The 15968-nt window shown below is 41.2% G+C and overlaps 1 protein-coding gene across 1 annotated transcript in view; it reads left to right on the top strand.

Annotated features, from left to right (window-relative positions):
* Positions 1 to 12299: 12299 nt before the first annotated feature.
* Positions 12300 to 15968, top strand: part of RUFY1 (RUN and FYVE domain containing 1) — a 107251-nt gene continuing 103582 nt past the window's right edge. The window contains exon 1 of the mRNA XM_006874453.1: positions 12300 to 12597. Within this exon, the coding sequence (XP_006874515.1) occupies positions 12300 to 12597 (298 nt within the window). The remainder of the gene's footprint in view (positions 12598 to 15968) is intronic.

Raw genomic sequence — 15968 nt, 5'->3', positions numbered from 1 at the left:
TGATCACTGAATTGTAGATCCAGGTAAATGCCTAGGATATCGAAAGATATAATTATCTTTGCATAGTCAATAAAGCACAAGTAAACATCTTTCTGGGAGTCTCTGCTTTCAGCCAAGATTCATCTGATGTTAGCAATGTTCCTTGCCCTCTTCTGGCAGTTTTCTGTTGATGTACTGCTGCAACTGAGTTTGAATTATCTCCTGCAAAATTTTACTTGCATAAGATATTAGTGATATTGTTTGATGATTTTCACATCCTGTTTTTTCCTTTGCTCTAGAATAGCTTTAAAAACATGGGTCAAGGGAACCAGAGTGGAGGTGGGAATGGTCCCTCTCACAATCACCCACTGGAGCAATTTTTGTTTTGTTTCTAATTCTCCACTCCCTTAGGCTCTATGAATTAAGGGAACAATAATTTCACAAGAAGAAGCAGCCCCTTCCATTGGAAGCTGAGACTGTCATCTGTGGAGCCATATGTTACTGAACAAGTTGGCAGAGAAGGGATTCACCGTATTAACTAGAAACTCACTGTATTAATTTAGATGGTTTATCCTGATTCCTATGAGAAAACTGGATAGCAACTACATAAATGGAGAACTATTTTTTTAACTCAGGTGTTCACTAGGATATCTCTTAGTATTATTTTGCTCAGTGGGGACCTGCAGCCTACAGTACCCCAATAAAAACAAAACCACCAAGAGCAAAGCTCCTGCAAGACTTTAAATTTGGGTTGTCTCAACCAAGGGCCAGCAGAAAGTAAGAGGCCCATGGAACGTGCGGGAAAAGAAGGAAACATAATTATCAACCTAACACTGTATGGATGGGCTGTAACAACTCTGATGTTTATTGTTTCTCCTCCCAGCTTTTTACTTTCTTCTTGATGTGGCTAATATTTGGGGCCCTAGTGGTGCAATGGTTTAAAATGTATTAATTGGAACCCATAAAAATCGATTTCCTAGGCATTTACCTGGATCTACAATCAATGATTGTGGAAGCAGCAATCAAGAAATCAAGTGATGGGGGAAGAGAAAAAAAGAAATCAGATGATTTTTTGCATTAGACAAATTTTCTGCAAAGTGTCTCCTTATAGTATTAAAGAACAGAGATGTCACTTTCAGTACTAAAGTGTGTCTGACCCAAGCCATGATATTTTCAATCATCTCATATGCATATGAAAGTTGGACAGTGAATAAGGAAGACCATAAAAGAATCAATGCTTTTAGAAAATGATATTGCAAGTATCATGGACTGCCAGAAGAACAAACTAGTCTCTGTGTTGGAAGAAGTGCAGCCAGAATGCTCCTTAGACATGAGAATGGTGAGATTCCATCTCTCATTTTTTGGACTTGTTGGCAAATGGGATAAATCCTTGGAGAAGAACATCATGGTGGTAAAATGGAGGGTCAGCAAAAAAGAGGGAAGTCTGCAAGATGGACAGACACCATAGCAGTAACAATGGGCTCAAACTAACAACTGTGAGGATGGCACAGGACAGGACAGTATTTCATTCGTTCATATAGAGTCACCATGAGTCAGGACCAGAGAGAAAATCATGTCAATCAAAGGGGGAGGAAAAGCCTATTGCTGTGGAATTGATTCCAACACATAGTGACCCTCTAGGACATAGAATTGCCCCATAGGGTATCCAAGGCTATAAATCATAGAGACCTTATGCACTACAGAATGAAATACGGCCTGGTCCTATGCCATCCTCACAATCGTGGTTACCCTTGCCAATCCATCTCATTAGGGTCTTCCTCTTTTTCAATGACCCTCCACTTCACCTAGAATGATATCCTTCTCCATGGACTGGTCCCTCCTGACAATATGTCTGAAGTATGAGCGACGAAGCCTCACCACCCTGGCTTCTAAGGAGCATTATGGCTATACTTCTTTCAACACAGATTTGTTTGTTTTTCTGGCAGTCCATGATACTTTTAATATTCTTTTCCAATACCATAACTCAAATGAGTCAATTCTTCTATGGTCTTCCTATTCATTATCCAACTTTCACATGCATATGAAGCTATTGAAAATACTATAGCTTGAGTCAGGCACACCCTAGTCCTCAAACTGGCTTCTTTGCTCTTGAATACTTTAAACAGGTCTTGTGTGGAAGTTTTGCCTAATACAATATGTCATTTGATTTTACTGCTGCTTCCATGAGATTAATGGTTGATCTGAGCAAAGCTTCACTCTTTTCTCCATTTATCATGATGTTATTTATTGGTCCAGTTGTGAGGATTTTCATTTCCTTTACATTGAACTGAAATCCATACTGAAGGCTGTGGTCTTTGATCTTCATCAGTAAGTATTTTAAGTGCTCTTTGCTTTCAGCAAGCAAGGTTGTATCATCTGCGTATCACAGGTTATTAATGAATCTTTCTGCAATCTTGTTGCCAACTTTTTCTTCACATAATTCAGCTTCTGAAATTATTTGTTCAGCATACAACTTGAATAAGTATGGTGAAAGAATACAGCCCTAGCACAAACCTTTCCTAATTTAAAACCATTCAGCGTTCCCTTGCTCTGTTCAAACTACTACCCTTAGGTCTTTGTACAGATTTCTCATGAGCACAATCAAGTGTTCCAGAACACTCATTCTTCCCAATGTTGTCCATAGCGTGTTATGATCCACACAGCTGAAAGCCTTTGCATAGTCAATAAACACAGGTAAACATCTTTCTGGTATTTTCTGCTTTCAGCCGAGATCCATCTGACATCAGCAATGATATCCCTCGCTCCACGCCCTCATCTGAATCCAGCTTAAACTTCTGGCACTTCCCTGTGTATATACTGTTGCAGCCACTTTTGCATTATCTTTAGCAAAATTTTACTTGTGTGTGTTATCAACATTGTCCAATGACTTCTGTTCCTTGTTGTTGTTGTTAAGTACTGTGGAGTCGGTTCAGACTCATAGTGACCCTACACAGGGTTTCTTGCACAGGTTTATAAGAGCAGAAAGCCTCATCTTTCTCCCGCGGAACAGCTGGTAGTTTTGAACTACTGAACTTGAGGTTAGCAGCCCGATTCATAACCACTACACTACCAGAGCTCCTATGTTGCTGTTATCAAGAGTCGGTTCTGACCCATAGCGACCCTGTATAGGAATTTCAAGGAGCAGCTGGTGAGCTTGAACCACCAACCTTGCAATTCAAACGGCTTTGCAGTCTGGCGCATTAACCCACAGCGCCACACCAGGACTCCTAAGAAATTGTCAAATTATGGATGGTTGGAAACGCAAATCCATTTTGGACCACTAGATGGCAGGCAAATATTTGCATTTATCGCCTAAAGCTAAACTTTAAACATTCTTCACCTAAATGGGAAACAGACAGCCTTGACTCTCCTTAGAACAGGGCAGAGCTTCCCAACTAGTGTGGATATTGGACTAAGCTGTGTAGCAATCCTGATATCCTTAGCCTCGGGGTATCTGGGAAATCCAAACACCACAGGTGTTACTTCTGCAGAAAGTAACCTCATCCATTTACCATGATATGTTATACAAACATTTTCATATTGTAGGTAGATCATGGGAGCACTGGTAGCATAGTGGGTTACGAGTTGGGCTTCTAACCACAAGGTCAGCAATTTGAATACATAAGCCACTCAGCAGGAGAATGATGATGCTTTCTGCTCCCATAAAAATTTACAGTCTTGGAAATGCTATACTGGGTGGCTAGGAGTCAGAACCAACTCAACAGCACACAAACACCACCACCACCAGGTGGATCATGATATGAAAAATATTAGGAGCACAACCTTAGAGAGTGAGAATGTCTAATTCTGATAAAGGAGTGAAAGATCAACTCAGGAAAACAAAGTATTACAAGGACATGTGCAAAGACCTGGAGTTAGAAAACCTAAAAGGAAAAGCACAGCATTTCTCAAGCTGAAATAACTGAAGAAAATGTCAAGTTTCAACTTGCAATATTGAAGGATTCCAAGAGCAAAATATTGAATGATAGGAAGCGTCAAAAGAAGTCACTGTACCAACAAGAACTGGTCAATGTTTAACCATTTCAGGAAGTAGCATATGATTAGGTACCAATTGTATTGAAGGATGAAGTCGAAGCTGCACTAAAGGCAATGGTGAAAAATAAGGTTCCAAGAATTAAAGTTATACAGATTGAAATCTTTCAATAAACTGACACAGCCCTGGAGGCACTAACTCATCTATGCCAAGAAATTTGGAAGACAGCTAGCCAACCAATTGGAAGAGATCTAACTTTGTCCATTCCAAAGAAAGGTGACTCAACAGAATATGGAAATCATTTTAAAAAAAAACATTAATATCACAGCAAGTAAAATTTTGCTGAAGATAATTGAAAAATAGTTACAGCAGTATGTTAACAGAGAACTGCCAGAAAATCAAACTGGATTCAGAAGATGCAGAATGAGGGATATTATTGCAGATGTCCAATGGATCTTGGCTGAAAGCAAAGAATACCAGAAAGATGATTGCTTATGCTTTATTGACTGTGCAAAGGCATCCACCTGTGTGGTCATAACAAACTATGAATAATAACATTGCAAAGAATGGGAATTCCAGAACACTTAATTGTGCTCAAGAGGAACCTGTACATAGACCAAGAGGCATGTACAACAATCATGAAAGTAGCATTCAAACAGAGCAAGGGTACACCGCATGGTTTAAAATCAACAAAAGTGTGTGGCCAAGCTGTATCCTTTCACCTTATTTATTCATTGTGTATGCTGAGCAAACAATCTGAGAAGCTGGATGATATGAACAGCATCAGGATTAATAACTTGAAATATGCAGATAACACAACCTTGCTTGCTGGAAGTGAAGAGGACTTGAAATACTTACTGATGAAGATCAAAGACCACAGCTCTTAGTATGCATTGCACCTCAATGTAAAGAAAACTAAAATTCTCACAACTGGACCAATAAATAACATGACAAATGGAGAAAAGATTGACGTTGTCAAAGACTTAATTTTGCTTTAATCCACAATCAAATGACATGCTGCACTAGGCAAATCTACTGCAAAATTGTTAAAGTGCAAAGAGATCTGTTTAAGGACTAAGGTGTGCCAAACCCAAGCCATGGCATTTTCTATAGTCTCACATGCATGTGAAAGTTGGATAAAGAATAAGGAAGACTACAGAAGAATTGATGCATTTGAATTATGGTGTTAGAGAAGAATATTAAAAATACCATGGACTGCCAAAAGAATAAACAAATCTGTGTTGAAGAAGTACAACCATAATGCTCCTTATAAGCCAGGATGGCCAGACTTCATCTCTCATGCTTCGGACATATTATCAGGTAGGACCAGTCCCTGAAAACTTTATGCTTGATAAAGTGAAGAGCCAAAGAAAAAGACACCAAGGAAGACCCCAAGGAGATGAATTGACACAATGGCAGCAAAACTAGACTCAAGCATAACAATTGTGAGGATGATGCAGGACTGGGAAGTTATCATTGTGTTGTGTATAGATAATATCACTATGAATCGGAACCAACTTGATGGCACCTATCAACAACATAAAGAAATTGAAAATCCTCACAACTAGACCATAAAAGACATCAGGAAACATGGAGAAAAGATTGAAGTTGCCAAGTACTTCATTTTACTTGGATCTACAATCATGGAAGTCAATAAATCAAATGATGGATTGCATTAGGCAAATCTCCTACAAGAGAACTCTCTAAATGCTAAAGAGAGACGCTGTCACTTTCAGGACCAAGCTGTGCCTGACCCAGTCCCCGGTGTTTTCAATCACCTCATATGCATGTGAAAGTTGGACAATGAATAAGGAAGACCAGAGACGAATTGATGCCTTTGAATTATGGTGTTTAAAATAAATCTGTCTTGGAAGAACTACAACCAGATGTTCCTTAGAAGTGAGGATGGTGAAACATTGTCTCGCATACTTTGGACATGTTGTCAGGAGGGACCAATCCCTGGAGAAGGACATCATGCTTAGTGAAGAGCTCAAACACAACAATTGTGAGGATGGCAAAGGACCTGGCAGTGTTTTGTTCTGTTTTGCATACGGTTGCTATGAGTTGGATCCAACACAACGGCACCTAATAACAACAACATTATGAGAAAATGTTACCAAATTAGTAAGTTGGTTGTTTTAGCAGCTGCTGACTGGACTTTTAAGAGCCCACCTTCCTGGTTCAGGTATTTCCTCAAAAAGCTCGAGTTCACCTGCTTTCAGGATGCTCTCTATCATCCCATAGCCACTGCAAGGTGCCAGAGAGAGAGATCAGGATAAAGCATTATGATAACAATCCAATGACATCACCTGATCATTCCACTTCCCCACACCTGGGGGTTTTCCATCATTGTTTTACACTCAGTTTTTACAAAAGAAAATGCATCTTCCGTAATACTTTGAGAGCTTTACACATCTTATGGTGCAGGTGTTTTCTTATTGTAGTAGACTCTCTCCCCACTGCTACAATATAGTAGTCCCTTCCCTTTTCCTTTCTTAATAAAGCTTCTCTCTACCAAAATCTGGATGTGTTTTTTTACTTGACACACTCTGTTGAAAACAACTAGCCTTCAGTTACTAAAAAATAAATATTAATCAAGACTGAGAAGCAAGAATTCCTTGGTCTTCTGAAGGTGACAGCCATTGCCCATGCTAGCCATTTTTTGCCATCTGGGAATGTACTGAGTTGCCAAACTTTTCAGCTTTTGGGGTTTTTTTTAAGTCAAAAGTTTCTTTTGTGAAATATTTTATTTCTAAATGTCAGCAACAACTTTAAAAAAATTTTTAAACACTCTGAAAGTCAAACAAGACAGTCGAATGGTATGCTGTGACCCATGTGTCACATTTTGCAAACAAAGTACCAGATGCTAGCAAAATGTATGTGAGTTTTGTTCTAGAAGGAAAAAAACACTCACATTCAAATATACTCTATGTTGTTGTTGTTGTGTGCTGACAAGTCAATTCCGACCCATAGTGACCCTGTGTAGGGCTTCCGAGGAGCAGCTGGTGAGCTTGAACCTCCAACCTTACAGTTCAACGGCTTTGCAGTCTGGCACATTAACCCACAGCGCCATACCAGGACCCCTTAATCAAGCCTTACACAAGACAAAGACATTTAGTGAGACCATTACTATGAGGCCATATGGTGTCCAAATGATTCATGGCCATATGACTGAATAATTATGTTGTGTTGTTGTTATGTGCCATTGAGTCAGTCCTGACTCATAGCTACTCTATGAATGAAACACTGCTCAGACTAAAACACTGTCGTGTTCTGTGTCATGCCCACAATCGTAGTTACACTTGAGCCCATTTCTGCTGCCACTACACCAATCCATCTCATTGGGAGTCTTCCTCTTTTTCAATGAACCTCCACTTCATCTAGCATGATATCCTTCTCCAGGAACTGGTCCCTTCTGATATATGTCCAAAGTACGAGCGATGAAGTCTGGCCAACCTGGTTCTAAGGAACATTCTGGCTATGCATCTTTTAACACAGATTTGTTTGTTCTTCTGACAGTCCATCATATTTTTTATATTCTTCTCCAACACCATAACTCAAAATGTATCAATTTTTCTGTGGCCTTCCTTATTCATTTTCCAATTTTCACGTTCATTTGAGACTATAGAAAATACCATGGCTTGGGTCAGGCGCACCTTAGACCTCAAAACTGACATCTTTGCTCTTGAACACTTTAACAAGGTCTTATGCAACTAATTTGCCTAATGCACTACTTCGTTTGATTTCTTGACTGCTGCTTCCATGAATGTTGATGGTTGAGCCAAGCAAAACAAAGTCTTTGACAACTTCGATCTACTCCCCATTTGTCGTGATGTTATTTATGACTCATGATCATGGCCCTGTTACTCCAGCTGAAAATCATTAGGGACACACCTGGACACACCTAAAGGCAAAGATTGTCCATCTCTGACCTGCCCAAGGGAGTTGTAATCTACTGTCAAACACACTCTCCCTGAGAGCAAAACAGCTTCCACATTGCTGGTCAAAAAGAACCCAAATGAAGCTAAATTTAGGTCAAGAGTTAGAGCTCTCACTGTAAACCACAGCCTTCTACAAATCAAGTACTTTAAAATTTAAGCTGTAATAGGATCAGTTGGATGCTATATAATAAGCACTGGACTGTGAACCACAAGGTCAGCAGCTCAAACCTACCAGCTGCTCCTTGGAAACCCTATACAAGGTCATTATGAGTTGGAACCAACTGGACAGCTCTTAACAATAACAACAACATTTTCTATTTAGTTAAATCTCCTTGGTGTCCAAATAAGTAAACAAAACATAAATAACTACTTACAAATATATGCTGTTGTTAAGTGCCATTGAGACAGGTCCGATTCATAACGACCCATATAAGGTTTCCAAGGAGCAGCTGGTGAGTTTGAGCTGCCAACTGTGTGGTTCAAATCAACCTTGTGGTCAAGAGCTTATACTATAGGGCCACACCAGGACTCCTACAAATGTATAGTGACTGAATAAGTACTGCAGAACACAAGTGTCTGGCATATTTAGAGTACCTGATCTCAGAGTAGGCTTAATCCTGTTTTGTTACAAGCTCCTTCTTCTGCATTAACCAGAAGATTATGTGCAGGAGTCCTAAAATTAAGGTGATTGACCAAAGTAAAAAGACAGGTTTAAGCCTGAATTCAGACTCTTGTATCTTAAGTCATGCTAACTTCTTAACAATCAGTAACAGTAACACTGTTTAAGAAACTGTATTCTCTTTGAGCTAAGGGACGGTCCTCATACTAGCAGACTTAAGTAGATAACAAAGGATTGGCAGGCTCAAGCACTATTGTAGTGAAAAGTTTACATGATTATTTAAAGAGACATGCCAAATGGGGAAATTTGAAGTCAAGAAGCACTTGATAAAGTACTCTGAAAAGCTGTTCATTTACAAAGCCTTATAAAGACAAGGAGCTTTGGTAACATAGTTGATTATGAATTGGACTGCTAACCACAAAGTCAGCAGTTCAAATCTACCAGCCACTCCACTGGAAAGAGATAAGGCGTTCTGCTCCCATCAAGATTTTGTTGTTGCTGTTAAGTACCATGGAGTCCGTTCCTAGGGTTTTCTAGGAACAGCTGGTGGGTTTGAACCACCAACCTTGTGGTTCACAGTCCAATGCTTATCCTACAGCACCACACCAGGAGTCCTCATAAACTATAAGGAAGGCCATAGGAGAACTGATACATTTGAGTTGAGAATGGAGGAGAATATTAAAAGTATCATAAACCACCAAAAGAACAAACAAATTTGGTTGGAAGTACAGCCAGAATATTCCTTACAAGCCAGGATGGCCAGACTTTGTCTCTCATAATTCGGACATATTGTCAGGAGAGATCAATCAGTTCCTGGAAAAGGATATCAGGAGGTTTATCAAAAGAGACGAAGACCCCCCAAAGACATGGATTGGCACAATGGCAGATCAATGTGCTCAAACATTGTGAGGTTGGTGTAGGAATGGGCAGTGTTTTGTTCTGTTGTGCCTAAGGTCACTATGAGTCGGTTCTGACTCAACGTCATCTAACCACACCACCACCAAGAGCTTTAGCTTTGGAATGCACTTTCTCAGTATATATTTTAAAATAATAATAATAAAATGGTTTCCTAATGGTCTTTAAAGAAGGGTCTTCATACAAAATTCTTCTCAGAAGTCCCCTCAGCTATCCACAGGACTGGTTAAAATATTTACTTTCTGGTGTGGTACTGTAGGGTAAGCACTGGATTGCTAACTACAAGGTCGGTGGTTGAAACCCATGAGCCACTCCTCGGAAATCCTGTACAGGATCACTATAAATCAAAACCGACTCAATGGCACTTAATAGCAACAACTACCCTGTAGAGCTCTGGTAGCATAGTGGTTACGAGTCGGGCTGCCAACCTCAAGGTCAGCAGTTCGAAACTACCAGTGGTTCTGCAGGAGAAAGATGAGGCATTCTGCTCCCATAAAGATTTACAGCCTCGGAAACCCTGTGCAAGGTCAATATGAGTCGGAACCGACTCCACGGTACTTAACAACTCTGGTGGTGCTGCGGGATAAACAATGGACTGCTAATCACAAAATGAGGCTTTCTGTAAATATTTACAGCACCAGAAACCCTATACAAGGTTGCTATGAGCTGGAATCAACTCTATAGCAGTGGGGTTTAGGATTTAACTGCCCTATAAAAACCCATGCATTCAAACTTTTATTAGGTGTAGCCTTAGGGATCCTATGTAAAACAGAATGAAACACTGTCTAGTACTACACCATCCTCAAAATTGTTGATATATTTGAGTTCATTGTTGCAGCTACTTTGTCAATCCATCTTATTGAAAATCTGCCACTTTTTCACTGATACTCTATTTTCCCAAGCATTATGTCCTTTTCCTGGAACTGGTCCCTCCTGTTAACATGTGAGGCAAAGTCTCACCATCATCGCTCTAAGAAACTCTCTGGCTGTACTTCTTCCAAGATAGATTTATTTGTTCTTCTGGCAGTTCATAGTATATTCATTATTCTTCACCAATACCTTAATTCATATTCATCAGTTCTTCTCTGGTCTTCCTTATTCATTGTCCATTTTCCCACACACAGCAGACAATTGAAAGTATCATGGCCTTGGTCAGGTTCACATTAGTCCTCAAAGTGGCATCTTTGCTCTTCAACACTTTAAAGAAGTCTTTTGCAACAGATTTGCTCAATGCAATACATCATTTGACTTCTTGACTGTTGCTTCCATTGGCATTGATTGTGGATTCAAATAAAATGAAATCCTTGACAACTTCCATCTTTTCTCTCTTTATCATGAGGAGCTTGGTTTATCTTCTGGTTTTATAATAAACAATGTTCCAATGCTATTCATAGGTTTTTCAGGCTTATTTTTCAGAAGAGAACTGCCTCTGAACATAAGTTTTCAGCATCACACTACATATATAATAAACTGACATACGAGTAATGGGTATACAAACTAACCAGTTCAAATAGTCCACATTCTGTTTTCAACCAGCCACTGTAAAGCTCCAACTCTGAGTTGTCCTGTCTCCTATCTCCTATCTTGCAAATTCTAATCAGAATATTGTAAGCAAATTCCTGGTTTCTGCCCTATATCTGTACTTGGGAAGCAGCCACCCTTTGGATTAGTTGGTCTTCACTCTGTGTAGGCTAATGTTTCTCCATTAGCATGCTTCTTCTGCTTCCAGTAAATCTGGTTCACTTAACAGAGTTTGAGAGTTTTACTCTAGGACACGACTCACTCAAGTTTCATAGCTGGCTAGCAGATATACTAATCGCAACTGCTAACATCTGTCATGTGCCAGGCACTGTGCTTCTTACATTCAAAATTGTTATTAATAAGGTTATCATCGTCAAGTGCCCTCGAGTTGTTTCCGACTCATAGCAACCCTGTATAGGGTTTCCAAGAAGCTGCTGTTGAGTTTTAGCCGGCAATCTTGTGATGCAGTCCAGTGCTTATACTACAATTAATAATGTGGTGATGGTGGTGTGTTGTGCAGGCGGTTCTTATTCATAGAGACCCTGTATTTATGCATGTATGTACATATTTACAGGAACAGAAAGCTTTGTCTTTCTGTTTCAGTAGTTTCAAATTACTGTTCTTGAGGTTAATAATTATTATCCTCATTTAACGAATTAATAGCACGGAATCCACAAGTGTGTTCTGCCCTGATAAACTCTGTTGTTGTTGTGATCTGCCGTGGAGTCAGTTCTGACTCGTAGCGACCCTGTACAGGGTTTCCGAGGCTGTAAATCTTTACGGGAGCAGAGCGCCTCATTTTTCTCCCGCGGAACAGCTGGCAGTTTCGAATTGCTGACCTTACGGTTCGCAGCACGATTCGTAACCACTACACTACCAAAGATGTTAAACTTAGTCATTTAATATTTTAAAAATAAGAATCCTGTTTTCTTGTCTTGTTTTGCTTGTGCCAGACATGTTCTGAAAACCATTGCAGCGAAATAACTAGAAAATATGAAATAAAATTTAAGAGTTCCACAAAGAAAAGTAAGGCGCCCATATTTCCCAGGCACTGTGATAGATGCAGAACTGTAAACACAAACGTAAATTCCACGGGAAGAGTCCTGTCAACTGGTGGGAATTCAGGTGTTTCTTCGAATGTAATTTGCAGTTTTCCGTATGCTTTTAAAGTGAGAGAGAGAAAAGGCGCACAGGAAGGGAGAAAAAGAGAACGAGTCTAGTGAACAGATAATCTGGCAGCGAGGGTGCAAAAACATACTCCCGGCTGCACCCACGCCTACAACCAGTCAATCCTCCGCAACGCCCGCCGGGGTCACGTGATACAACCAAAATGGCTGACCGGGAAGAGGGCTCCCCGGCGGGGCGGGGACTGGATCCCGGACCCGGGCCCGGGCCTGGGCCGGAGTCAGGAGAAGACTTTGAGATAGTGGACCGGAACCAACTGCCGAACCCTGGCGAGCTGAAGAGCGTAGCACAGCCGCGGGCAGCGACGGAAAGTTGGTCGGCGCCCTTCATGACCCTGGCGCGAAGAGCCACGGGGAACCTGTCGGCGAACTACGGGAGCGCGCTGCGAGCGGCGGCGGGGCGCGGCGGCGGAGACAGCAGCGCTGACGGCGCGGCGCGCGCAGGTAGGCTCCGACCAGATAGACTCTGGGTGGGCGGGCGTCCAGGCCCCGCGACCGCCGTTCGTTTTTTGTGGGTAACAGGTGGCCCACTTCCTGCTGAGATGTTTAACCTACTCTGCTAGTTGGATGAGTTGTTTAAAATAAAAAAAGCCTGTTAACTCGCGCAACTAATAGTCTTTATACCGTACAAAGTTTGAGATGGAATGACCTAAGCTTGGGACAACTGCTATACAGAGCACTCATTTCAAATTGTTTCTCAGAAGCAACATAAGCACTGAACTTCTAATCGCAAGTCAGCAGTTCAAACCCACCACCAATCCTTGGGGAAAAGATAAAGCTTTCTACTTCGAAAAGATTTACAACCTCGGAAACACTATACAGGGTCACTGTGAGTCGAATTCAACTCGATGTCAGTGGGTATGGTTTTTATATTAATAATAATAGTAGCAAAGAAAAACCTCGCTTTCGGCTCAGAGGAGGTGTAGGTACAACTTTCTTCGGGCTTCTGGCGTCTGGGTTCATCCAACACCAGCCGCCTCTGACATGACCGCCTAAATTCAACCCCAACGAGGTGGAAGTCGTGTGCCAGGTAGGGAAGTCGGGACTGCGTCCTTCTTAGCTCCCAAGATCGGAGCTCTGGGTTTATCTCCAAAAAACTTTGGTGATGACCTTGCCAAAGCAACTGGTGACTGGAAGGGGTTAAGGATTAAGGTGAAATTAACCATTCAGAACCTACAGGCCCTGATTGAGGCGGTGCCTTCTGACGCTGTCCTGGGCATCAAAGCTCTCAAGGAACCACCCAGAGACAGAAAGAAGCAGAAAATATTAAGCACACTGGAAATACCACTTAAGATGCGATCATCAGCATTGTCTGTTCAGATGCAACACCTGTCCTTAGCCAGAGAACTCTTTGAGACTATTGAAGAGATCCTGGGGACTGCAATGTTGATGGCCACTACCCTCATGACTTCATAGATGATATCTGTAGGGGTGCTGTGGAATGCTGCTAGTTAAGAACTACAAAAGAAAATATTCAACAAAGGATCATTTGATAACCAAAAGAAGAGAGAAACTTTAGGAATGAACCCAGTACTATTTCTGCTTTAAAATCTCACAATGCTTGCCTGTCACACACTTCCTTCAGTGTATCCAGAACTCCTCAAAGAGGAAGAGCACTAATTCCAAAGTCAGAAGGTTCTGGTTCCTTGTTGCTTTACCACTAACAAGCTGTGTGATGTGGACAAATCACTACCCCTTCCCAGTCACATTTCCCAATCTGTAAAAGGCTAGATGATTTCATTCACCCAGTGGTCTCTTAAAGTCCTTTTTTAGACTTGTAATCTAGAATAGGGTTTCCGCATGTCAATGAAAAAAGAAAATACACCTTGGAAATATTAAGATTCTGATTTAGAAAGACTTTAAAGAAAATATGTAGAGCTTTGCTTTCCAGTGTAGTAGCCACATGTGGTTTTTAACTTTTAAATTAATTTAACAGTTAGTAAAAATTTTTATTCCATTTCTCATTCACACTTGACACATTTCAGGTGCTCAGTAGCCACATGTTGCTAGTGGCTGCTGTACTAGACAATGCAGTCTAGAACATTTCTGTCTTTATTGATTGTACAGAGCTGGCTAAAGACTGGAATGCTTTCTAAGAAGTATTATCATGTACCTTACAGGTTTATTGATTCTCTCCCATACACTGGTAAGTTTGCTGTAGATGTTAGCAATGGCACCAGACTAGTGAGTGCTGAGATTTTCAATGGGCAAGAAAGATTGATGAGTAGAGAAAAAGTAAAAGCTCATTCATTTGGAGATTCTAGAAATTGAAAGTAGGACTAGAAAGTAATCAGGGAGCCTGGTGTCCAAGTGTTCCTTTGAACAGTGGGACAAAGTGTGTGCAGGGGTCTTGGAGCCTGGGATCATGTATAGTTCCTACCTCCTGCTGCCTCCCCAGCACAGGTTCTCAGCCCCCTGTTCCCTGCCCCCGGCACACCCTTTCCCTCTCTGCCCTTACCTAATGACAATTGCAAGACCAGAGAAGATTGGGGTCTAAGCCTTGAAATCTCCAGACAATGCCACTGCACAGAAGTTGGCAATTCCTTAGGACCATGTAAAGGAGAAAATAACTTTATTGCCTTTAGCCAGGTCCCATATTTTGCAATGGACCTCAAAAATTAAGTAGCCAGCCCTGTCTGGTAGCGTAGTGGTTACGAATCGGGCTGCGAACCTTAAGGCCAGCAGTTCGAAACTACCAGCCGCTCCGTGGTAGAAAGATGAGGCGTTCTGCTCCCGTAAAGATTTACAGCCTCGGAAACCCTGTACAGGGTCACTATGGGTCGGATCCGACTCGATGGCACTTAACAACAACAACAAATATTTTGCAATGGACCTCAAAAATTAAGTAGCCAGCCCTGTGTAGAAAGTACCATTATTATCCCCATTGTGTAAAGAAGGAAACTGAATTAAAGAGAACTTGACCAGAGCCAGCACTAGAACCATGAGTCTGCCTTTCAAAGCCATGCTCTTTAGCACAACACCTTGCTACTTTTTCCTTTAAAATAACTGTATAAGTAAAATGTTATGTCACTGGATTACATATATAAAAAACATTGAAGTGGCAAATGTTTTGTTACATATTCTTTTAAAAGTCATATACTATTAGGATTTTTAAAAAATATAGTCAATGTAAAGAAAATATCAATTAAATATTCACTATGCAGATTTGGCAAAATTGTCTACATCATTTACAAAGAACTGTAATGTGGAAAACGAGACTTCTGGCATGATGGCAGACTAGGCACACAAGCTACAGAGACACTCTACAAGAAACATACAGCAGACCAAATAAAGCACACAGAGGATAATCCTGGAACCCTGAGCTTCAGAGTAAAGGTTAGAGAAGTGGATTTGGTACCTACTGGGAAGAGAAGCTAAGCAGGGATGGTAAAAGATTGAATGGTGAATGGACTGCCAGCCAAACATGGCACAGCCATCTTGAACTTTTGTAAGCAACTTTGGAGGATCAGACAGATGACAGCCTAAAGGCACAGATTCACTTGGGTGACGGAAAAAGTGGAATTCCTTCTTGCTTCCCATAGTTCCCTGGATAACAGAGGTAAGGCCAGACTTACCCTCATCTACCCCCAACGCAGACCCTGCTCTCTGGGAGTTCTGATCCTCGGGTTTGAGCCAGTGTGAGGTGAATACCCACTGTGCCACTTGGATGCCTGGATTCAGATGGGTTCTACTGCGGATCTATGGAACCCACAGAGCCTCCAGGCCAAAATTACACTAGCAAGAACCGTCATAATCTGCCATCCTGCCCTCAGCTGCCCTCTGGTTCTAACAGACACTGAAACTAGCAGCCTGAA

This window comes from Chrysochloris asiatica, unplaced genomic scaffold (genome assembly GCF_000296735.1).
Source record: "Chrysochloris asiatica unplaced genomic scaffold, ChrAsi1.0 scaffold00279, whole genome shotgun sequence".
In the NCBI taxonomy this organism is placed as follows: Eukaryota; Metazoa; Chordata; class Mammalia; order Afrosoricida; family Chrysochloridae; genus Chrysochloris; species Chrysochloris asiatica.
This window is presented reverse-complemented; position numbering and strand designations above follow the sequence as displayed.